The following is a 25,372-nucleotide window of genomic DNA, read 5'->3' as shown; positions in this document are numbered from 1 at the left end:
TTTCATGCCTCTCTGGTATGGCACATCTGGCACTTGTGGCATACTGATCTGGCCCTCATGCTGCGTGGAATGATGGCCCTTGAGTGGACCACTCCTGTTTGCCAGATCTTGGTCACAAGCAGGCCAGAGCAATGCCACATGTCAGCCAAGAGCAAATAAATTCACCAGAACTAGACCTTATATGAGCCACAAAATCTGTGTATAATAAATATGGAGTCCTATCAGCCTTAAAAAGCCTCAAGCAGAATCACTGAAGAAAATAATAGAACAGATAAAGAGACAAGGACAAACACAAGAACCACAACTGACTTCAACCACACCCTTAGATGGAATCTACTGAAGATAAAAGAAAACATTAAATCTCTGAAGATCTCAGCAGAGGAGGATTACACAACTCCACAAACAGCATTACCAGCTTCACACATTACTAACCAAACTGTTTAACTGCAGTTGTTGTCATGGTAACAATGGACTGGTTTCACATTGAACTGACCTGCAGTTGCTAGAATCTTCTTCTGGTCACAGTTTTTACTGTATGTGTGTGAATGTTTTCATTAAACAGCGCATTTACACTATATATGACCTCTGCAATATTTGTCAGTTAATGGTCCATTTCAGACATCTTGAGTTACTCGTGTTCAGGTATTTTTTGGTCTCTTCAATTCTCTTTTAGCTAATACTATTTTTAGTCTCATTGTCTTGCCTTGTTTGTGCAACAGAAACTACACTATTGGTTCACTCATATTGTATATGATTGCAGTAGTACAATACAACTTCTGTGCAATAATAAGTGTCCTGGTAGATAAATATTTTAGTAGAGAAAATACAGGATCTACACATAAACCAGTATTTAATGTTTTTATTTTTATTTTTTATAAATAAACATATAGGCTTTGATCTAAGTAAATCTGAATGCATATCAAAATTCCCGTAAAACACGTTAACATTTCTGAAAGAACTATTGAGCTATTTTGGGTTTGAAATTTCACGTAAAGAAGACAAAACACAAATAACAAGCAGCTCATTTTCATAACTACATGATTATATTAATAATTTCTGGACTTACTACAAAATATGTGGCTGTTTAATTATCCAATGTCAAAAGGTTTAAAGCTGCGAAATCATGTCTCTTCTTTTCTTCCTCCTTTACTTTTGTGTCTAGTTACCTGGTTAAGGTGAGGCTTGTTTTACCTTAAACTCCACCCATATGAAAAACAATCTTGCTCCCTCTAGTGGTGCAGAATGTCATGACCTTCTCAGGTGAGTCTCAGAGCAGTTATGATTGAAAGCTTTTTAGATATAAATAAAAATTCAACACAATATGTAAAATAGACATCAAGTTTATGTGGTTTAATTGGGTAAATAATGGCTGTTTGCTGTCAGTTACCACTCGTTGTAATCTGATCTGCCTGCTGAAGAACTACCTGTTAAACCTGTTGTAGTATTTGCTTGTGGGTGTTCTTGGAGATTTAATCCCAAGAAATCTGTAGGAATTTTTAAATAAAACCTTCGGATATCAGCATTAATTTTTCAACATAAACTGCTAAACTATCAACGTGTTTAAAATAAAAACATGGGCAGTGCATTGCATGATGCAGAGTAAAAACCTCTATTACCATAGTGATGAATGTGTTGAAAACATAGATACACATCTTGTCATGTAGGAAATCAGAAAGACACAAGAAATGAAGCAGAGCAGACAGTGTGTGTGTGACGTCTGTCCACAGACATGCTTTAAACACTAAATCATTGCATCATCTCAATATTTGACGTCAGATATGTAATGTGACAGACAATGAATGTGATTCATCATGTGCAAAGATTTATTGAACAAAACCAGTAACCCAATGTCACATTGTACAGGTGTTACAGTAAAGAGACATTTTCACCTGATCTGATGATTAAAAGGCAGTGAAAGTGACTTTAAATCAACAGATCAGGTGAAAATGTCCCTTTAACTGATTTATCAACCAGAGGGTAGACCTTACTTTGAGTGTGAAAAAATTCAGTGAAAAGAAGGAGATAAGACAACACATTTTTACAGCTCTATTGCTCCACCTCACTGCTTTTGACATGGAGGGATGAGACTTTTCTGTTATCAGGTGACAGCATCAGTTTGCACACTTCAGTCGGTCACACAAAAGAATGAAGTTGCTGATCGGTCATCAAATAATAGGGTCAAACATGATATCAGTTAAGTAGGGAATCAAAACCATAATGTTGTAGTAGTTAGTAGGGTGGAGTCTAAACAATAAAAATATGGAAAAAGATAAGAGAATTACAGAAACACCTGTTTTCGTGAGATATTTTTTCCAAAAGTATCCGTGCGGTTGATATGTCTGTAAAGGGTTAAAATAGCCAGATGTAGGACAGACTGAAGTGTGACAATATAGGGCCTTCTGAGAGTGGATTATGAGGATGTCCATGGGGATATACATTTTTTTTCATCAAGCAGACATAGTAAAATATTGATATACTGTATGTATTTAAATACAATTTCAATTATGCTACTCACACAAACACAGATCAGGCATTACATTATGACCACTGACAGATGAAGTGAATAACACTGATGATCTCTTCATCACAGCACCTGTTAGTGGGTGGGATATATTAGGCAGCAAGTGAGGAAGCAGGAAAAATGGGCATATGTAGTAAGCATAAGGATTTGAGCAAGTTTGACAAGGACCAGATTGTGACGGCTAGACGACTGGGTCAGAGCATCTCCAAAACTGCAGCTCTTGTGGGGTGTTCCCGGTCTGCAGCGGCCAGTCTCTATCAAAAGTGCTCCAAGGAAGGAACAGTGGAGAACCGGCCACAGGGTCATGAAGGACCAGTGGAGAACCGGCCACAGGGTCATGGAGGACCAGTGGAGAACCGGCCACAGGGTCATGGAGGACCAGTGGAGAACCGGCCACAGGGTCATGGGCGGCCAAGGCTCATTGATGCACATGGGGAGCGAAGGCTGGCCCGTATGGTCCGATCAAACAGACGAGCTACTGGAGCTCAAACTGCTCAAGAAGTTAATGCTGGTTCTGATAGAAAGGTGTCAGAATACACAGAGCATCTCAGTTTGTTGCGTATGGGGCGGCACAGCCGCTGACCAGTGCCCATGCTGAGCCCTGTCCACCGCCCAAAGCACCAACAGTGGCACCTGAGCATCAGAACTGGACCACGGAGCAATGGAAGAAGGTGGCCTGTTCTGATGAATCACCTGTTCTTCTACATCATATGGATGTCTGAGTGTGTGGCTTACCTGGGGAACACATGGTACCAGGTGCACTATGGGAAGAAGGCGTGGCGGCGGAGGCAGTGATGCTTTGGGCAATGTTCTGCTGGGAAACCTTGGGTCCTCCATCCATGTGGATGTAACTTTGACACACACCACCTACCTAAGCATTGTTGAGCCCATGTCCAGCCTCTCATGGAAACGGTATTCCCTGGTGGCTGTGGCTCTTTCAGCAGATAATGCGCCGCCACAAAGCACAAATGCTTCAGGAATGGTTTGAGGAGCACAACCACCAGTTTGAGGTGTTGACTTGACCTCCAAATTTCCCAGATCTCAATCCAATCGAGCATCTGTGGGATGTGCTGAACAAACAAGTCCGATACATGGAGGCCCCACCTTGCCACTTACAGGACTTAAAGGATCTGCTGCTAACATCTTGGTGCCATATACCACAGCACACCTTCAGGGGTCTAGTGGAGTCCATGCCTCGATGGGTCAAGGTTGTTTTGGCAGCAACAGGGGAACCAACACAATATTAGGAAGGCGGTCATAATGTTATGCCTGATCAGTGTATATGGGCAATTCTTAGACTATGGGCACTTTCATGTCCTTTGATCATATTTTATAAAAAACATTTAATTTTTAAAAATTCACACTTTCATAGTTAAATTTACAATGAAAGTACTTTAGGAACTTTTTACCGGTAGTCTATAATGATTTTTTCACCTTTTTAAACATCATTATACATGCAAATATTGCTGTTTTGTGCTTGTCACACCCAGACTTCTGATCTTCAATAAAGAAAAAGTGTAAAAAAATGATTTATCTATTTTTTTTTTATATGACTGAATAAAGTATCAGTAAAATAATCAAAACATAATTGAGGTTTTCAAGGTCAGACAACTATTATTGTAGCCTGGTTAAAACCAGACCATTCTCAGTAGTAACTGAGTTATGGTCTGGCAAAGCTTCATAGACAAATAATTTCCAAAGGGGCGTCACCAACGGACGACGCTCAAATGCCTCTCGGCGCAATTGGATAGACCTCAAACCAATCAGAGCGATGAGGGAGATGACGTATGCAGAGCGCAGAGAAACATCTGAGACTCTGGCCGTTTATCAATATGCGTTCTTGTCTGTACTTGTGTTCTCAAATAGGAAATGTCCCCGGTTTCCATTTCAGAAATCTGGTCACCTTACCTAAACCACATATTAATGTTTAATATATTATTTTTAAAATGTAAACAAAAAGAGGCAGGGTGTTTTATACTTCGTTTTATTATAAATATATAAAGATAATCAATGTAGGCCTAGCTACGCGTTGCCTGAACCACATTCGTGTGGCTATTATTATTATGTTTAATTTTTATTTTTTTATGAAATGAGGCAGTGGTGTTTTATGACATATTTCGTATGCGAACTTCTGACTTGCGTCCGTGACTTACCAAGTTTGACTCCGGAGAACGAACTCCCGAGGACGGGAGGACACTAGTCCGCCTACTATGCTCTTGACAGTATCACTCAGTATATATTTGTATATGTAGTGCAGGCAATGCATATTATCTTCAATGCATGTTTATAACAAAACGAAATATAAAAAACCCAGCCTCGTTTCGTTTACATTAAAAAAAACACACACACATAATATAGGCTATGATTATCACTGTAATAAATTAAATATGACACAAAACACAACCCAGTCTCTTTTTGTTAAATGTCAGTTTATGTGTGATCATCAATAGCAATTATACAAGTATAAGTAAAAGGTATAAGAAGCTATACAATAAATAAAGCAATTCAGTCAAAGTCAGCGCCAGGAGACTAACGGTTAAGTTTAATATCTTAAAAATATAAAGTTATGAAACTTCACTTTGCCCTCAGATAAAACGATCTGTCTAGGAACAAATTATAGATTAATGAGAGCAAAGATCAGCCGTTAGATCTACACAAGACGAGACGGTTTAACCACTACAGAGCCATCAGAGCCAGCGGCAGACGGCAGAAGGACTGGCCGAGGAAAGGCGTCTCTCGTGGGCTCAATAATCGATTGAGCGCCGCTGAACCACTGGAGCTCACAACTCCGAAAACGGCAGATCAAATTTTAAAAAAGGCGCTCTCTTTATAAATAAACCACAGATTTGAGCTTTAAACAACTTCATTCACTCCTGAAAAGGACTTAAAACTATATTTTGTAAAACATTAACACTACCAGAGGACTCTTGCTAAGACCCATTCGTTTTTCCACACGACTTTTGCCGAATCCAGTCGGTAAAACAGCGATAACATCTTTTTTAGATATAAAGGCTTCGAGTGTTGTCTTTGCTCGGGTTTTAACGAAAAGGAGAAGTTTAAATCGCTTAAAACAGACGCGATAGCTGATTCGAACGAGTGATGCTCCACAGCAGCTGCAAATCTGCTTCACTGTCGCTGCGCTGTCGTCATCGTGTAAAGCCCGCCCCAACGTTTCTGATTGGTGCCTCGATTTCTGGGGTTTAGAAATGGGTTTGAATGGACTCTTTGCCAGACTACTTGCAGAGCAAATCTAAATTTGCCGGAAGTTGTCTGGGTTTTCCCAGGCTACTATTAATTTGATTTTATATACAAAATGTAGTTGTCCCACAGTATTGCCGTCATTTCCACCACAACGCTGTAATGTCCCTTTAAAAAGTTTTTTTGAAAGATTGTTTGGGTAGTTTCTATGGAGATGAACAATGACATCATAGCACATGTCTGACATGGAGGAGATTTAAAATTTCTTCAGCAACTTGGAGAAGAAAACTCAAGGTAAACATTGCTTGAAATGAAAATATTTTTATTGTATGTCATTTCCAAACATGGCGTAACATCAAATGAGTTTGTAAATAATGTGATTGTTTAACACAAAGAGATGTATTTTGCATGCATGCAATGCTTGCTACCAATTCATAGCTAATCTGTAACACTAGCTTGGATTTTTTTACAAAATACTGTAGGATTCTCATTTCCACCACCGTCATTTGGGTGGAAATGACAAAGGTGAGGTGGAAATGACATTTATGCTTACAAGGTGCAATTCATAGATTGAGTGGCATATGAATATTTTATTTATTGAAATGTACAACGCTAATGTATTTATCCAAATATATATTTGTTGAAATGCCTTTTCATCTATTTTTAAGATTACATTTTTCATGTGACTCTCATGTGTGGTTAAAGTTGTTTATAGTAAGACTGTAACTGTTCATCTGGTTATGGAACCAATCAGACTAATGATTAATGATTTGTTAAATGGGTTTCAAATATTTTTTTTCTGTTTTTCTACACGGACGTCCATTCATTGTCATTTCCACAACACCCAGTCATTTCCACCACCTCATAACTTTTAAAAAATAATGTACAAAATTCTAATCACTCATTCAAAATTTCTGCATAGTTTATGGGATAATGTTCCACTTAATGTAATAACACAAGTAGTTATTTTTCTGAAATGTATCTAACCAATGCAATATTATATTTCAGGTTGTGGTGGATGTAAGCTTTGTGATTGGGCCTCATGACAATTAATTTACTTAATCCACAAATCTATGGTAATTGCAATGTAGGTATAAATTGGTAAAACTATGTGTGAAAGTGGTCTTACACTGTTAAGAAATTATGTATATCATAATAATTTTAAATAATAACCAAATATTTACATGTGATGGAAATGACATTTGTTCAGTGCGGATCGGAAAATATGTCAAAAAACACCAATTTGTCTTATAATGTAAGTGCGTTCTCTTATGGATCATTAAACTAGACTAGTTATATTTAACTGTTAGACTGTGACAATTTTGATTTGAACACTTTTTTTCCCCTCAAGTTCACAAGGCCAAAAGTGCCTGTAGTTGAAGAATCACCCATATATATAATATACATATATATATATATATAAATAATATACATATATATAATATACATATATATATATATATATATAAATAATAATATAAATATAATAATATAATATATATAGTTACGATCCTCCTTTGGCTGTTAACAATCTAGGGATTGAGAAGGGGAACATTTTTAACCCAGTTCTGGATACCACCAGTAATGACCACTGTGTGCGCGATGAGAAACGAGACCACACAAATAACAGCGATTAAACAATTATTTAAAAAATATAGAAACCAATAATTAACCACCAATGAATAAACTCATAATGAATATAAAGAACGAGATATACATAAAAATAGGATCTGGGGAGAACAAAGGGAAAACTGGATTGTGCCAAAGAAATGAAAATAATATAATCAAAAGAGTCTTGCTAAACGGTTTCAAACTAATCCTAAACTAAGAAAAGAAAGAAAAGAAAAAGTCTTCAGCGTCTGTGACGCCTTAAACTTCCCTACACTACCTATCAAACAGAAAAGTTCAGAGTGTGGCACAGACCCACTAACCTAGTGTGTCTAAACAATCAACGTTCCTGAGTGTGCCCATGTATGTCACGTGACATCTTACCTAGCCCCTTTTCTCCATCCAGATTGGCTTCGCTTTAAATGCCAAACTTCAAATCTCTCACATGGGAAGTTTTGGGTAACTTAACAAGGCACTCAAAATGACAAAAAGCAAAATGACAACACACAAACTAAGTTCAAACAAAGAGAACAGAAACAAACGTAACACAACAGAATCAGAACAAAGAGCAGTCTCTCTCGCTGTGCGACAGCACGTCCATCAAGAAGCGAATTCCACAGGTGTTGATCATCGGATGAGATGAGGAGAACGCCCTCAAACTAGCACAGCCAATCACGTCATCGGGAATGATTGACAGGTCAGACAGCCCATCAGCACGCCCCCTGTTAAAGTGACAGCGCAAGAGACAGAAAGGAACCTCACAGAAAACAGGGAAAAAAACCAAAATACTCCAAACGTCCCTGGGGACATAACAATATATATATATATATATAGTACAATAAATGTATACTGTACTAACATTGTTATATGTATGTTTTATAGGTATGATATTCAAAAAAGCTAATACATTTTATAATAAATAAATAAAAAGAATTTTAAGCAAATAGATTAACATAATCTCTCCTGTCTAACAGTGAGTGTAAGAAGCATTATTCTGTGAGAGTTCATAATTTCTGTGTGTGCCTTTACAAAATACTTTGAAGGGTTCAGTAAATAATTCATTTAGTGTAACCGGTGGATAACAACGCCAAGTGTGACTGAAGTTGCTGGAGTTCACGAAACCATCTAAAATAAACGAACTTCTGCGTTGTGCAGATGTTGAGCGCCGTTGGTCACTCAAACACGGGGCAACAGGCTTATGTTCATCTAGATCTTTAATTTCACTCCTAACAAACACACAAACAAGCAGTTATCCTCCTTTGGTGACTCGCTCTTAAATTTCCCGTCTCTCCTATTCAATCATGGTGCGAAAAACAAACAAAAATTAAGTGAAAAAGATTGCTTAAACAAGAAAATCGTATAAAACAGAAAACATACTTGATATAAACACACAAACAAGCATCCTCTTTGGGTGAAATGCCCTTACATGTTCTCAAGTAAATGTACAATCTGATCACCATGTGCCCATGTTTAGATAAAAGATAAAAAAAGATAAATCAAATAATTACAAAAATAATCACATAGTTAATTAAAATAACATGACTTAATAAAGGGGAAAACACTCACAGATGTACAGCTATACCGGGTATGCAGATATGAACAATTGTGTTAATTCTACTCAATATATTTAACAGTATAACTTCTATATTGGTTACATTAGCAAAATGACAGAATTTCTGACCAATCCCTTCTCTTATCTGTGGAAGATGTACTCCATAGCTCATCGAAGGGGAACCTTGATGTCGTAATTGTGACTTTATAAAATGTGACTTTAAATTTCGGAATTGCAACTACTTCTCATAACTGCAACTTTATATCTAACATATAACCTCCTACATTGTGACTATAGCTCACGATTGCAACTCTATTTCTTACAATTGTGTTTATTAACTGATGTCACCATTGTGATAAAATTGCAATTACCTTTTCATTTGAATTTTTTGTCTATGAGGTGAAAATGTGTCTCTGTGGTTCCTCGCAGGAGGTTGTTAAATCTGACACAGAGAAACTGAAGATTCAGGATAAATCCCAAATCCAGCATAGAGGGGTTCAGTGAATGTGGTGCTGAATGTGTGTATGTGTGTGAGTGTGTGTGCGTCAGAAACGCTGAAGAAGGAAAGAGTCCCGGCCGACCAGTCCACATACACTCCTACTCTATTAGAGCGGGATGAAGGGCCAGATACATCAGTGCTGATATTATTGAACCAGACTGTGTAATTCATATCAGAACAGTACATACTCCAGGACTTTTCATTGAGTCCAAACCAACAGTCAATCCCACTTTTCCTGCTGATTCCTTTATATGACACTGCCACATGACCTGAGCCGCTCCATCTAACCTCCCAGTAACAGCGTCCCTTCAGACTCTCTTGACACAGAATCTGCTCCTGGTGAGCAAATCTCACTGGATGATCAGGATATGGCTGATGATCCTTCACACATGTTGCCTTTCTGTTTTCCTCAGACAGGATGAGTTGAGTGTGTGCTGTGTTTGGATCCAGTGTGAGATCACAGGCATCTGAACATAAGAAGAGAGATTAGAACATCAATGACATTGTTAAATATGCACAGGTGTATGTATATGTGTGTGTGTGTGTGTGTGTGTGTGTGTACTTAGTAAACTCTATGTTATGAGGACCAAATGCCCCCACAAGTTCAAAAATTATTGTGATATGTTCCTGCTGTATCACTAGCTCGCTGCTCAACCTTCAAATACTTGGTCAGCATTTGCTGCAGCAGTGCAGCACGCTTTCAGAAACCCTCCACCTTCACCAGGTCGACCTCTATGGGGAATGTACGCTATATTTATGTCTTACATACGCACAGCGGCGTATCAACATATATATTGGCAGTAGCAATAACAACAACAGCAGCAGCAGCAGCAGCAGCATCATAGCAGATCTATTCTGTACCATACCAAACACTCAAGGAGTTGTCATGACACAAAAACAGTCTATACAGTCAAGTCAAGTCAACTTTATTTATATAGCGCTTTTTACAATGCAGATTGTTTCAAAGCAGCTTCACAGTGTTAAACAGAAAATAATGCAACAGAATTTGATTCGGCTGTACAGCCGCTCTGGAGAAAATGGTATTATCAGACAGTGACAACATGGGCAGATCAGTAATTTAGTTTATATAGTTAATTTAGTTTACTAATTAGATTTATTTGGATATTTAGTTGAAACTTTAGTGTTCCCAACTAAGCAAGTCAAGCCAAAGGCGACTGTGGCAAGGAACCAAAACTCGGACCCACTTTATATTAGGTGGCCTTAACTACTATGTACTAACATTTTAATTAATAATTTGATACAATGCACTTATTGTGTACATACATGTTTTTACATTGTACTTACATTTAAAAAAAAATACCTGCATGTAATTACATCTGTAATTAATTTCTGTAGTTACATTTGTAATTACACAGTTGACACTTCCCTTACTCCTAACCCTACCCTTAAACTTACCCATACCACCACACCGGTCCCTACCCGTATCCCACCTCAATATCAGCAAAGGTGTTTTTGTCACGTCACAAACAAGCAGGAACTGGTGTGAGGACTCAAGTGCAGGTGAATGAGGTTTAATAACAAAATAAAACATAAACACAAAACAAAACCCACAATGGGGCAAAACACATAATCAGAAACACATAAACTCAGAACATACCGAAAAGGGGGAAACCAGGAATCACGGGGAAACGGGAGACGTAGACAATACAACGATACCACACAGACTGCAAACACAAAGGAACTTATGAAAGGGACAAATGAGGCAGGTAATGAGGGAACACAGGTGGGGCAAATGAAACCAATAACTAGATAACAAGGGGAGTGGGAACTAGACAGAGACAGGAAAATAACAAACCACCACATGTGCTACACGAGACAGGACAGGCATGTAACAGTTTTGCAATACAATTTGAACACAGTAAGAACATTGTACTTATTTTTTGATGTAAGTACATAGTAGTTAAGGACACCTAATATAAAGTGGGGCCCAAACTCCATCAGGGGCATAATGGAGAAAAATAAACCTTAGGGGAAACCAGGCTCAGTCAGAGTGCCAGTTCTCCTCTGGCCGATTAACAAACAGCGCATTTTACGAGAACGGTTTGACATGGTCTGAATATGATCTGGTTCAATTTTCGTGCAAATCGTCACTAGAGGGATGATCCAGAATGCAGCGGCACGTCTTGTCTTCAACGAGCCCAAAAGGACCCACGTCACACCACTCTTCATCTCTCTGCACTGGCTACCACTCGCTGCTCGCATCAAGTTTAAGGCGCTGACGCTTGCCTACAGAGCCACCATGCGCTCAGCTCCTGCATACTTTGACTCAACTCTACGACTCCACACCCCCACCAGAAGCCTTCGTTCAGCTAAGGAGCGAAGACTTGTGGTACCATCACAGAGAGGCAAAAAATCCCTTTTCAGAACATTTTCATTCAACGTTCCCAGCTGGTGGAACGATCTTCCCACCACCATCCGAAACGCTGATTCGTTGACAACATTCAAAAGTCAACTAAAAACTCATCTCTTCCGTGAGCACTTAACCTCTTAAAAAAAAAAAAATATTTAAAAAATATTCCTCTTTCTTCCCTTTTCTCTCCCTTACTCTAGCCTGTGCTACACTGAGAAATGTACACAGACTCAGTATTTCAGGCACTTGTTGCGCTCACTCGACTCTTCATGACCAATCGCTTATTGTACCCCCCAGTTGTAAGTCGCTTTGGATAAAAGCATCTGCTAAATGCAGAAATGTAAACGTACTCAATTCAATCATACATTAAATAACTATTGAAGAACAGGTTAAAGGGGTCATAGAATGCCATTTTTGTACAAGTTAATATGATTCTTTAGTGTCTAAATGAAAAGTTTGTGATATACTTTAATTAAAAATTCTCATTAGTATTGTAAGAAAACACTCATTTTACCTGGTCAAAAACAGTTCTGTTTTCAGCAAGCCATTTCCGTGTATGTGACTTTAAATGATAATGAGCTCTGCTCACCCCGCCCCCTCTGCTCTGTGGGGCGTTCAGTTCGACCCGACACAATACCACAACACACGTGGAGTGTTGCCTTGACAACAGTTGAGGGTATATTTTCGAGAAATAATGGCAACGGGAGTCTCTGAGGACACATCTGAGGAACCTTATCATTTTGAACCGGAGTCGGACCAGGAACAAGATGACAAACCCAACGAAGTTCGAACAGGACGTTTCTGAATGGTTGGTTAACGTCATGTCACTTTGATCTATCTTTGTACTGGCAGAGTAGCGTAGTGAGATATGAATGCTATGTGTTTACTGATGTATACGTTAGTCCATTGACAGATTGATGTTATGTTATAAGATTTTTTTTTTTACATTACTTCTTAATCAGTTACAGACACCGTTATAAACCATCTACAAAAGTAAGCTTAGAGTAGTGTTACCACATTAACTTTATCACCCACGTTCACAGTTTGTAATAACAACCATAACGCGTTGTTCATTATAAACGTGGGATTATTAATTATATTGAGAACGCCATACATAGAAAGCATGCCGTAATGTAACTTACCCTGTAAACTTTAGCCGCATTCATCGTGAAGCGTGCAAGCGATGTGCAAAGATTAATATAAAGGTTAATAAAACGTTACACTCACTTCTTCTGAAGGTGCAGCAGGAACACGAATAGTTAGTAGCGATCCTTTTTTCAGGAGCAGCTTCTTAGCAAAACCTGCTTTATACTGACCCTCGTTTATTAAGCAGAAATGATTTGCGCAAACATTGACGTTGATCGTGGGGAATATTCCCTTCGAAAACAAAATTCAGCAGCCACTGCATCTTCAGCGGTTCGGATTTAGGAACATCAAAATGACTGCTGTGTTCGTTATTACACCCAAGAACACAACACCACAATCGCTTAGACGCCATTCTGCTCCAGCGTATCAACAATGGCGGACTGATGACAGCTCGCTCAGGGCGGGTCTGTTTTGAAACGCTGCTGTCAATTAACAATCGTGGGAGGGACGTCCGACCGTGTAACGTCACACGGTCAGACCGCTCGATTTGAGACAGGGGAAAACATATAAGGAGATTTAAAAAAACACTGGATGGATTTTTATCATTATAGGATGGTTGTGTACAAGCACTGCCAACACACATTTCTGTATAATCAACTTGTAAAAGTGCATGTACCATTATATGACCCCTTTAAGTAATTCAATGAATATGCAATATAGTGCAAACATTAAGTTTATTTTTCTAGCTGACTAGACATTGAATGACTTTTCTAAGGTAAATGTAACATTGCGTGACATCGTTTACAAGCTGTTTTATTGACCTCTTTCTGTGGTTGAAATAACGATGGAACGTTTACACAGATTTCGGTAAGTTGCACTATATCTTTCAATATATGATAATATACTGTGTCAGTGTGTGTGTGTGTGTGTGTGTGTGTGTGTGTATGAGAGGACCCACATTTTCTCAGTCCTGGTGTGATTCTGAAATATCCTCCATGGTCCAAACTATGCAGGGACAAAAACATAAAAAAAAACATGATATGCATTAACATTTTTAAAAATTAAGAGTTTTGTGGCTTTTAATATGAGTTCACCAAAGTTTTGTTTTAATTCTGTCATCATTTACTCTCCATCATGTCATTCCAAATCCATCAGACTCATCTTCAACACACAAATGAAGATATTTTAATGAAACCTGAGATATTTCTGTCCCTAGAACAAATGAATCAAGTGGTTTAATCCAAGTCTTCTAAAAAGACAATGGGCCCTATCTTGCACCCAGCGCAATTGACTTTGTACACCGACGCATGTGTCATTCCTATTTTGCACCCGCGCAAAGCGCGCTTTTCCCTCCACAGAAGCACGTCGCTAAACTAGTGAATGAACTTGCGCTACCTGGGCGGTTCAGCGCAAAAAAGGAGGCGTGTTCCGGCGCAAACAATCCCTGGTGCTATTTTGCTGTTCCATTAAACAATTGCGCCACTGACCAGAAAAAACCTAGTCTAAAGTCAGTGGCGCGTTGCGCGTTGTTCATTATGCTATTTTAAGGGCGCATGCTTGACCATAATGTATAGCGTGCACAACGCGCATACACTTTGCTCATGTAATCTACACAGATGCAACAGTTATTTTTGCAAATCATAAATTGTTACACTAAAAAATATTAACACATGAGATGACGGAAATCATTGTGGTGTGCCACGAAGATGTGGAAAAAATAGGCATAAATCTAGCTTACAAATTATTCAGGCTTGTAGTCTAATAATTAAGGAGACCTGTTTGCCCAATAGTGGCAACTTCTGGCAAGACATATATGTATATAAGGACATCTAACAAATTGGTTTGTCCGTCAAGAACCAGGAAAAAAAATCGGTAAGGGTGGACGCAGCGATGTCCTCTGCTGGCGTCAGGTCCTGAGTAGAGGCAGATCCACCTCCCGTTACACGGCGTGCCCGATTGATGCTGGCAAGCTTGGACTTTCCCTGTCTTCTGATGTCATTGTAGCGCTTGCGGCACTGGTGCGACGTCCTGGGGATGCCAGCTGATGAAACAATTGTGGCTATTTCCTCCCACGCCTGTTTAACCGACGCTATTTTGGGTGGGTTTCTCCCATCCCCATACAACACAACTTCTCTGTCTTTCACTGCTCTTACAAGAACATCAGTCTCCTCGACTGTGAACCGCTCCTGGCGTGCGCCTGGTAAATACGCCATAATAATAGCAATCCATAATGGAACTTGCGCACCTGCTTTTACAGGGAATGTTGGATGACGCTCTGATTGGTTTATTCACGTTACGCCCAAACCACACCTATGAATAATGAAGCTACTTCAGACCAACCCATTTTAGATTTGCGCCGGGCGCAAGAGCCATTTATCCCGCCGGGAAAATAGCAACAGCGCCGAGACCCGCCCACAAAGTTACTTGCGCTTCCCGCTTTGACACTTGCGTTTCAGATCGTTAAAATAGGGCCCAATAACTTTATATGATTAACAGATTTAATTTAGGCTTTTAATCAAATTACATTTTATAAACATTGATCAATGCACACAGTGCAGCAAATATTGTAAACACAGAAGATTAAACATGCTTGTATGACACACTAGAACCTGTGCTGGCAAAATGGTATCATTCTATTATATTAAAAAACCTTCAAAATGATGTATGGTTGCATTAGTTGCAACTATTAGCCGTAAGATTTTTTTGTGAATATGGCCCCTGGTTTTGCATCTGTGTCATGTAAACCACTGCAGCACACACCAGTGTACTCCAGACCAGAAACAGGATAGCACAGAGTGAATCATATGCGTGAGACAGTGCAGATAATAAAACATTACAAACATTGCCAAGAAAAGAACACAAAGTGCAAAAAATTGTTAAATAAGTACTGCAAATTTTGATAGCATTTAATTATTTAACACTTGGCTCTCTCAAATCCTAGTAGGACTTAAAAAATAAAAAAGTAATGAGACCATACAAATATTTCACCAGCAATTTCTTCACAAAAGACCCCTCTTAGGTGACCCCAATCACATACAGACACACATGAGTCATAACTTCTAAACATACTTGAGTATCTGCAGTGAGCAGTTTGGATCACTGAGTTTGTCGTTGAGCAGCTGGACTCCTGATTGTCCTGGGTGATTGTAGCTCAGATCCAGCTCTCTCAGGTGTGAGGGGTTTGAACTCAGAGCGGAAGACACATAACCACAGCCTTCCTCTGTCACCATACAGCCAGACAACCTACAAACATACACACAGTCAAATCATATACAAACCGGCTGACTGTACATTATCCCTTATATATTCTTACACACCTCATTATCTGCAGCTGACAGTTTGGACTCTTCAGTCCATCAGAGAGTAGCTTCACTCCTGAATCCTGTAGGTCATTGTTACTCAGGTCCAGCATGCTCAGGACAGAGTTTGAGGATTGCAGAGCTGATGATATAATTTTGCATGACTGACCAGTGAGATTACAGCCAGCAAGACTGTAAGGGAGTAAAATGTGAAAAATCACATGAAAAATTTGAAAATTACATGAAAATGTAATTCTTAATCTCATTCTTGAACAGTATTTCCATAATATCTTCATTTTTGTAAAATATATTCAATGGAAATTATTTACACACAGTTTGAGACATTAAAACATGATTAAACACGCACAGGGCTTTCCTGCAGTTGATCACAGCTGGTATCAGTCTTCTTCTCCCCTCATCTGATGTGTTGTATTTCTTGAGGTCCAGCTCATCCAGCATCTCCTCTGACATCTGAAGCATGTAGGCGATTGTTGAGCAGTGAGCAGGAGAGAGTTTCTTCTCTGAGAGTTTGTCTGATTTCACAAACTCCTGAATCTCTCTAGACAGACTTTGATCTTTCACTTCCAGCAGACAGAGGAACAGATTGATGGATCTTTCAGTGGAGAGTCCATGTTCATCTTTGATCTTCTCTTTAATGTAATGTGTGGTTCTTCTGATGCTCTCTGAGCTGTTCTCTGTGTGTGTCAGTAGATCCTGTAAGAGTCTCTGATTGGACTCCAGTGAGACGCCCAGCAGGAACCGCAGGAATAGATCCAGATGTCCAGTTTCACTCTCAAGAGCTTTATCAATTGCATCTCTATGCAGATTATGCATAATATGACAAAAATGCAATGTGTCAATATTTTTGATAACATAATGATAAAATGCATAGAAAGACGCGAGAAACTCCTGAATGCTCAGATGAATAAAGCTGTAGACTTTCCTCTGATGAATCACAGATTCCTCCTTAAATATCTCATTACAAATCCCAGAATACACAACGTCAGTGACGTCTATGTCGCTCTCAATCAGGTCCTCCTCATAGAACATCACATTGCCCTTCATCAGCTGTTTGAAAGCCACTTCTGCAAGTTTCAAAATCACTTCTTTGAGTTTCTCTGGATCTCTCTCTTCATACTTCTGATTCATCATGTTGATCTGCATCAGCAGGAAGTGGATGTACATTTCAGTCAGAGTTTGAGGGATTTCTGCACTCAGATCTTCTTTCAGGAGCTTTTGAAGCACAGTGGATGAGATCCAGCAGAAGACGGGTATGTGGCACATGATGTGTAGGCTTCTTGCTCTTCTGATGTGTGAGATGATTCTGCTGGCTTGATGCTCATCACTGATTCTCTTCCTGAAATATTCCTCCTTCTGAGGCTCATTGAATCCCTGAATCTCTGTCAGACGGTTGATGTATTTGGAGGGGATCTGATTGGCTGCTGCTGGTCTGGAGGTGATCCAGATGAGAGCAGAGGGAAGCAGCTCTCCTTTCATGAGGTTTGACATCAACACACCCACTGATGAATTCTCAGTCACATCAGTAACTTTCTGAGTTTCTGAAAACATCAGTGTGATTCTGCTTTCATCCAGACCATCCAAGATGAACACAACTTTACACTCCTCATAAATCTTTGAGTCCAGATTTTGAAGTTCGGGATAAAAGTCCAGCAGAAGTTTGTGAAGACTATACGGATAATCTTGGATCAATTTCAGCTCTCGAAATGGAAGCACAAACATGAAATCTACATCCTGATTGGCTTTTCCCTCGGCCCAGTCCAGAATGAACTTCTGCACAGAGACGGTTTTTCCGATTCCAGCGATGCCTTTAGTAAGAACAGTCTTGATTTGGTCTTTCTCCTCATGTCCTGGTTCAGGTGAGGCTTTAAAGATGTCATTGCAGTCGATTGGAGTGTCTTGTGAGTGTTGTGTTCTCACTATTTTCTCCATCTGTAAAACCTCATGTTCTTCAATCACTCCTTCTCTCTCTCCCTCAATGATGTAGAGCTGTGTGTAGATCCTGTTCAGGAGCGTTTCATTCTTTAGAAGTTTAGTTCCCTCAAATAATCTCTCATACTTGTTCTTCATGCTGGTTTTGTGTTGGTCTTTGACTCTCTGCAGGTCTCCAGTCTCCAGTGTGTGTGTCTGCAGGACTGCTTCAGTTTTGTCCTGCCTGATATGGGTCAGAGAGTGGGATGTAGAGGATGCCACAAATCTGAACATACACAAGACACAACATCAACAAAATGTAAGCATTAAAAAGTGTACACAGCATTTCAATCTAAAGATAGTAAATGTACTTTCAACTTAAATTTAAAGGTTGATAGCAACTGGAATGACCGAATATGCAGGGGCAGCTCATTCCACAGTTTCAGACCCACTGTTCGATCAATCACCTGTTTGTTTGAGTCTTGTTCTCGGCATAACACATGATTTTTAGTTTTCTGATCTTAAAGTTCTAGTGGTGTGTCTGCCTCAGAGTCTCTGATGATAATTATTTCCTGCCCCGAAACAAGTGTGACACTTGGGTCATGGGATCCTGCCCAACCAAAATTCTGGCTTATGTTTTATGTATTTTTACTTATGTTTGATTTTTTTGTTCTAAGTATTTAAAGAAACCTGGCAAATTATTTATTGGGTTTAGGGCTGGGCTGTATGACAGTATATATTGTTACCACGGTATACAAAGTCAACTGTAACAGATTGTTTTATTCAGCGTATACCGCAACATACAAATAAGTGGGCGTGGTTAACTCACATGCAGTGTGCATGAGATTGAGACACTGCGTTTTGACAAAGAAACGCAGAGAAAGGAGAAAGAGCAGATCAGGAGTATCCACAAATGAATTAAATATTCTAAAGGGTTGTTAATAATGTGGTATTGTCAAAACAAAGGTGGCAGCAGTCGACTCAACTGCGAGAGCAGTGCAGTACCCGGACAGTTTAGAGGAGCACTCATGCTCGCAGTAGGGAAAGCATTATGAATGAAGCTTACTTGACAACAACAGTTAATAAATCAATATCTTAACGAACAGAAATAGCCTTAAATAATGTATAGTTATCAGCATTCTGTCTTTTATTTGTACAGCTACTTTTTACACATGAAAATCACATTCGATAAACAACCTGCTTCTTAAAGCGAATGTACATAATCCTGTATTTGAGGCAAATTACTAAATATTACGATTGCAACAGCAAGCATTATATTTTTTATAACTTCTAATGACCGGCCAGATCGGAACCAGCTGATAAAATCATCCTCTAATTTGATACGTCGCTCGAGTTGCCACTCAAATTAACCGATCGTGTTTTAATTATGCAAAAGTGCATACACAGTGAGGCAAATATAAAAAGGCTGAGTGTAAAATAATGACGCAGTTACAACAAGGTGTGTATAATTTAAACTACTTAAATTTAAAACAAGCTTATTGTAAGCCGATTATAGGTGGACACTGCTAAATATAGGTGTAAACAGTGTCAAAAATGTTTTAAGGTTTGTCTACTTTCAATCGCTTTTAGAGGTAGCAGAAAATGCATTAGGCCTGTAAGATTACAAATTTATACATTGTTATACCTAGGTTCCAATGTAATAGAATATAACTGAAAACATTATCTATATTTGTGTTTTACATTTTGAAGTAAACTTGAGGAAATTCTAAGGAGATTACGTCAGGCCGTGTAAGTGTTTGAGACATTAAGTATTTTGTCTTTATGCACTTCCTGACTATTTACAATGACAAGTTTAGAGCAATACTGCCTGAGTGATTGGATTAGCATCTATGCATTTGAATGACACTGTTATGCTGATTGAATTAGGACGGGTCACACTTTATGTCTAAGGTGTGTCCTTTACCTACACAACATATGCATTCCTTTGTTTGAATGTCTCCTCCCCTGCTGTATAATCCCTCCCCCTGAAATGTAGATAAATTGCATTATTTTGTACTGTTAAGTCAGACTGTTTTCGGACGACCTGCAGCACAGAGAGTTCTCATTAAAATAATAACTTCTGTTTGATCCCGAAGTCTCCTGGTCTTCATCTTCTGAGTTTCCTACACTTTAGAAGATAAAAGTTCACAACAGGCCGGATCACTTTCGTAGTGTAGTTGCTCATGAGGTCAAATGTGTTTAAAAAGCCACAATACACCACCCTAGACAGTCAGGTAATATCTGCTGCTTTCCATCATCTACTTTCAAGTTGTATGAGCTTATTTCATCCATTAGGAAGAAAAAACACATATAAACCAAACCTCATGCAATAACTTTCTAACAACATCACAAGAAGCTAAATAAATCTTGATACCAAATGTAAACAGGCTCTTTTAAAATCCCCATGCAATAACTTTCTAACAACATCACAAGAAGCTAAATAAATCTTGATACCAAATGTAAACAGGCTCTTTTAAAATCCAGTTTCAAGTTTTTTTCTTTGCCACAATTGCATTTTTTCTGTTCACTAGAGACATTAAGCATACTTTAAGGCAGTCCTTCTAGTCCTTGGCACCCACCTCCTAGAATGTTTTACATCTCCCTGTTTTATGTTTTAGCTTCCCTATTTAATATACTATCATGCTGATCAGCTGAATAAGGTGTTTTAAAGCTGCTTTAAAACAATATTTATTGTGAACATACTGTAACTATAGCATTTTCAGCTTTTTTAAATTTTGGACCTACTGTATCTAAAGTTTGTCCGTCAATCTGTTGTTCTAATGTGTTGTACTGGGTAGCTTGAATGTACTGTAAACTGTTTTGAAAGGGTATTGTACTGTACCTGAGGTCAGAACTGAAAGTAATGGGGTTGTGCATGGACTGATCACTCTTCATTGACACACAGCTGGGTCCTGCACTATGCTCTTCTTTCTCCTTCCGGTCCTCTTCTCTCTTCTCACAGTGATGCATTTTGGAGGTGTGTTCTTCTCCTCTTTCTCCTGATTTAGGCAAGGCAAGGCAAGTTTATTTACATAGCACATTTCATACACAATTGTAATTCTATGTGCTTTAGATAGAATTAATTAATCAAAAGAAATAAAAACAACAATAAAAGTTGAGAATAAAAAAAATGATATAAAATATATTAAAACAGTTTTCATCTACATTCATCTACATCTAAAGACATTACATCCCGTCGCCAAAGTTGCTGTACCACTGCTGAGCAGCGGGGTTACCGGCTCGGCTCCTCAGCGAAAAACCAAATATGCGACGCATCCGCTCCTTATTTATATCTACCAGCGCTGCAGGGCCGAGCGTCAGATGCGGGTTTACATGCATCAAAGGTAAAAAAACACTTAAATTTTCCCATAATATACACTGCACTAGAGGTCGACTGATTCATCGTCTTTGCCGATTAATCAGCACCGATAGCTGATTGGTGGAATAATCGGTTATAGGCAAAAATCCACACCGATAGTTTTTCCGTGTTGCGTCCGTTGCTGGAGCGGCTGAGAGGGGTGCGCTGCCATTACACAGTACAAGAGCTCTGAGAAGGGCCTGCTGTCATTATATAGCACGAGAGCGGCCTCTATAGGCAAAATAAAAACTCACTGACGCCTAGTTTACATTCACACGTGAGGCCAAGTGAGGCAGTGTGCGGCGCTGCACGGAGAGAGCTTGACACAGATGCGCGTTTAAAACACGACAGCGAAACGGTATGAATACAGAACACTACAGTACTTGTTTCCAAATCATTATAAAGTAATTCATTTCTTGACTAGATGCTGCATTAACAGGTAAAGAACAGCAGTGTGTATGTTTGTCAACGAGGCTGAGAGAACGCTAACATTAGCGCTATCTCAAGCAGTTAAAACAATGTGATAAAAACATAGGCAAGCCAGACCTAAATGTTGCATTTATAAAATTAGTGATGTGACAAACCAAACCGTCATGCTGCCGACAGAAACATAAACAAAGCAGAAGAGCATTCGTTTTAATTATTAGAAAATCGCCTTCTAAAAAATCAGACTGTTTGGATTTTTATGAAATGGTAACACTGCAATAAGATTCCATTTGTAACAGTAACTAAGGTTAATAAATGCTGTGGAAGTATTGTTCATTGTTAGTATGTTAATTTCAACATTAAATTCAGTTAGAATTTTTGTTTTTATCTGTTAACCTTGGTTAATGCACTATGAACTAACATGAATGATAAAGGTACAATTGTATTGCTCTAATTAATACATGCTGTAAAAATTTATGCATAATGCATATAAACTCAGCAAAAAAATAAAAGTCCTCTGACTTTCAACTGTTTTTACTTTCAGTAAACTTAATGGCCCTCATTTATCAAAAGTGCGTACACCAAATTTCCAGCGTACACCTGGCGTACACCCAAAACCACGGTGACTTTGAGATTTATCAATATGGACGTTGGCGTACGGCACGCTCAAATCCTACGCCAGCTCAGGAGGTGGTGTACGCACGTTTTGAGTTAGTGCGAAAATGCGCAGAAAACAATTCCTAACACCACAAAACGCACTGACAAAGATATGCTATATTATGACCCACTGTGAAAAAAAAACAACAACAACTAAAGCCCTATTTGCACGGGATAAGTATGCTATTATCTGGGGACCTCGTGTGATTTAGAAATTACTCCCCCAACATCTGAATTTTGCGTGGCGCAGCCGCACAGGACTTCATAACGGTGCGCATTATATGCAGCCTAGCTCCCTTCTTCGTGAAAGATAAAGATAGAAATGCGCACAGGACACAAAAACCTTGCAAAAATGATATACGATCCGCCTAATCCCGGCCAAATCACAGAGATGCCGATTCACACGGGACTATGTTATCACAGGACCTCAGTGTTTGGCGAAATATGGTAGGTCATTTGCGGGGGAATTTGTACTTTACATATTACAGAAAATGGGCGATTCGCACAGGATTAAGATCACAGACGTTCTCTGCAATTATTACAAATCACCAGAGGTCCCCACATAATAGGCTTCTAATCCCGTGCGAATAGGGATATAGAAGCCTAATTATAAACGTAAGTGTTTATTTTAGTGCAACATGGACTTCAATGTTTAATTTGTGTGACTTTACCAAAGCATTTGATTTGTAGGCATATGTATTCCTCCAGTTGCGAGCCTGTGCGCTTTACCTGACGGTTCAAGGTTAGGCCCGGCAGCTGCGCACGGACTGGGACTGAAAATAATTCAGACTGACAAAATAATAAAAATGTAATTCTTCTTCTTTTAAATAATAATAAAATAAATAATAATAATAACGACATTCTTCTTCTAAATAACAATAAGCGTCATTAATAATACAAATCATAATAATAACAATAAGAATCTTACAAATTGTCATGCAATTATTAATGTGAATGAATGGTACTCCACATCACATCATCATCACTATTGTACACCCAATACATGTGACGTGATACGAAATTAAATGCAAATTATTTCAAAACACGTGCTGTAAAATAATGAATTGTGATAGGTAATTTCTCATCCAAACAGCTATTTAAACTGGATTTCCACCGTACACCTTTTTGTGGGCGCCTTTAATCCCACTCTTTAAACTCCCAAATAAAACAAATTTCCACTTCCCCGGTGATGGTCTCGATCTCCACATCGGAGAAGTTTCGCTTCTTTGCCGTCTTCCGTGTGTCCATGGCGTAAAATGAGGGCATGGGGGAGGCAGAGACTTGAATATATAGGGGCGTGTTATTCTAATGACGATCGTTTTTAGTCGCGGCATTTATCAAGGGCAGGTATTGCGTACACCTGGATTTCAGAGGTGCGCACAGCTTCATAAATCAGGCGGTGAGAGGAGTGTACGCATAATCTTACGCCAACATATACGCCCGTTTCTACGCAAGATTGATAAATGAGGGCCAATGTGTGTAAATATTTGTATAAACACTAAAAGAGCGAACACCATAAGACATAAAATAAAAATGTTTCACAGACCTGATTAATCACACACTGGATTTAATTATATCACATGGAACCAACCCAACCGACATAGATATTATACCGCGTGTGATATTATACCGCCAAGTGATGATGTCACTGACCATTACATGGTAACTTGCATACTGCGTACTAGAGCCCGACCGATATATCGGCGGGCCGATATTATCGGCCGATATTAGGCTTTTTCCAAACTATCGGTATCGGCATTTATGATGGCCGATAAATGAATATTTTTTTAAAAATAAAAAAACCGGACGAAACACCTCTCAAACACATTGAGTGTTGGCGTTTCATAGTTTGTCCACCAGAGGGCGCTCTACAACGTGCCGGCTGGCAACACCACCAGCTGATCCAGCAGAGTCATGCTGAGCTTCAGCGCTCTGAGCGCTGCATTCACAACACAGATCATCCGCGAAATGCATGTAGGTTGGCAACGAGACATACATTGCTTGAATTGAATAACAGTTAAAAGAACATCCCCATCAGTTCTCTTAACTCAAATAACATGACACAATTTGTAACTGCCAAGTCCAGTTTTGCTGTTACATGTAAGCCAAGAGAGCTGGTAATTACGCTAGGTTACAGTTGACTGACTTATTTTACCTCGGACAATGTGACTGAATAAAATGTATTTCTTTAATAGTCTGACAGTTTGACATCATGAGACGTATCATCTCTCCCCTGCCCGTTATTTTGAAAAAGTATACATATTTCTAAATTATAACTTATCATAGACGCTAACCACAAAGCTAGCTAATGCCATGGCTATCAGTGGGAGACCGCTAACATTAATGCGCCTTGAAAAACACAACAAACTTATTCTGCCTAAATAAAGTAATGATTACTGTATTTATAACTAGTATATTTGTAGTTCCAGTCTCTGCATTGTAAATCGTAAGTTAGGCTCGTGAAGAGTGAACGAAAGTGCGTGACTTCGTTCAGACGCCGCATTAACGAGTCAAATAATGGATTACACGAGTCATCATCAGTAACGTTAGTAGATTTTAGAAGGCAGGCAGCAAATGATGATTGAAAATGGTTTGTGGTAGCTTGATGGATAGAATTAAAAGTGCATGTAAAGGGATAAGCAAGTTGACATTGTAATTATAAGGTGGCTCATATTTATACTGTATATAGTTTATGTTTTGCTGTTGTTGTTATTTATCAGAACTTCTAGAACTTAACTGAATATTTTTTTTTCCAGTCTTGCTAAAAGTTATATTTATAAAGCTTACCACATCTATTAATACTGGTAACTTTGATTTTTTGTTTTTGTTAGCCTATTGTGTTTTCGTCCAAACGACTTTAAGTTTCAT

At 38.9% G+C, this 25,372-nt stretch overlaps 2 protein-coding genes across 5 annotated transcripts in view; both read right to left on the bottom strand.

Annotated features, from left to right (window-relative positions):
• LOC307124382 (NLR family CARD domain-containing protein 3-like) overlaps window positions 1-1,161 on the bottom strand; it is a gene marked incomplete at its 3' end in the record, with an annotated part of 56,099 nt that extends 54,938 nt beyond the window's left edge. For 3 of the 4 annotated variants that reach the window (XM_079813540.1, XM_079813542.1, XM_079813543.1), the window contains exon 1: window positions 1,067-1,160. Of the gene's footprint in view, window positions 1-1,066 lie in introns of all 4 variants that reach the window. The other variant, XM_079813541.1, reaches the window with a different exon arrangement.
• A 7,363-nt stretch (window positions 1,162-8,524) lies between these two features.
• LOC307124384 (NLR family CARD domain-containing protein 3-like) lies at window positions 8,525-21,057 on the bottom strand. The gene is made up of 6 exons (XM_079813546.1): window positions 20,906-21,057; window positions 16,502-18,349; window positions 16,153-16,326; window positions 15,905-16,078; window positions 13,794-13,840; window positions 8,525-9,845 (listed from the first exon to the last, which is right to left on the bottom strand). Exons 1-6 carry the CDS (start codon window positions 21,031-21,033, stop codon window positions 9,316-9,318), a joined length of 2,901 nt encoding a protein of 966 aa, XP_079669672.1. The 5' UTR covers window positions 21,034-21,057; the 3' UTR covers window positions 8,525-9,315.
• Between the last annotated feature and the right edge of the window lie 4,315 nt (window positions 21,058-25,372).

The sequence above is a fragment of the Gobio gobio genome, assembly GCF_949357685.1.
Source record: "Gobio gobio genome assembly, chromosome: 3".
NCBI lineage: Eukaryota > Metazoa > Chordata > Actinopteri > Cypriniformes > Gobionidae > Gobio > Gobio gobio.
This window is presented reverse-complemented; position numbering and strand designations above follow the sequence as displayed.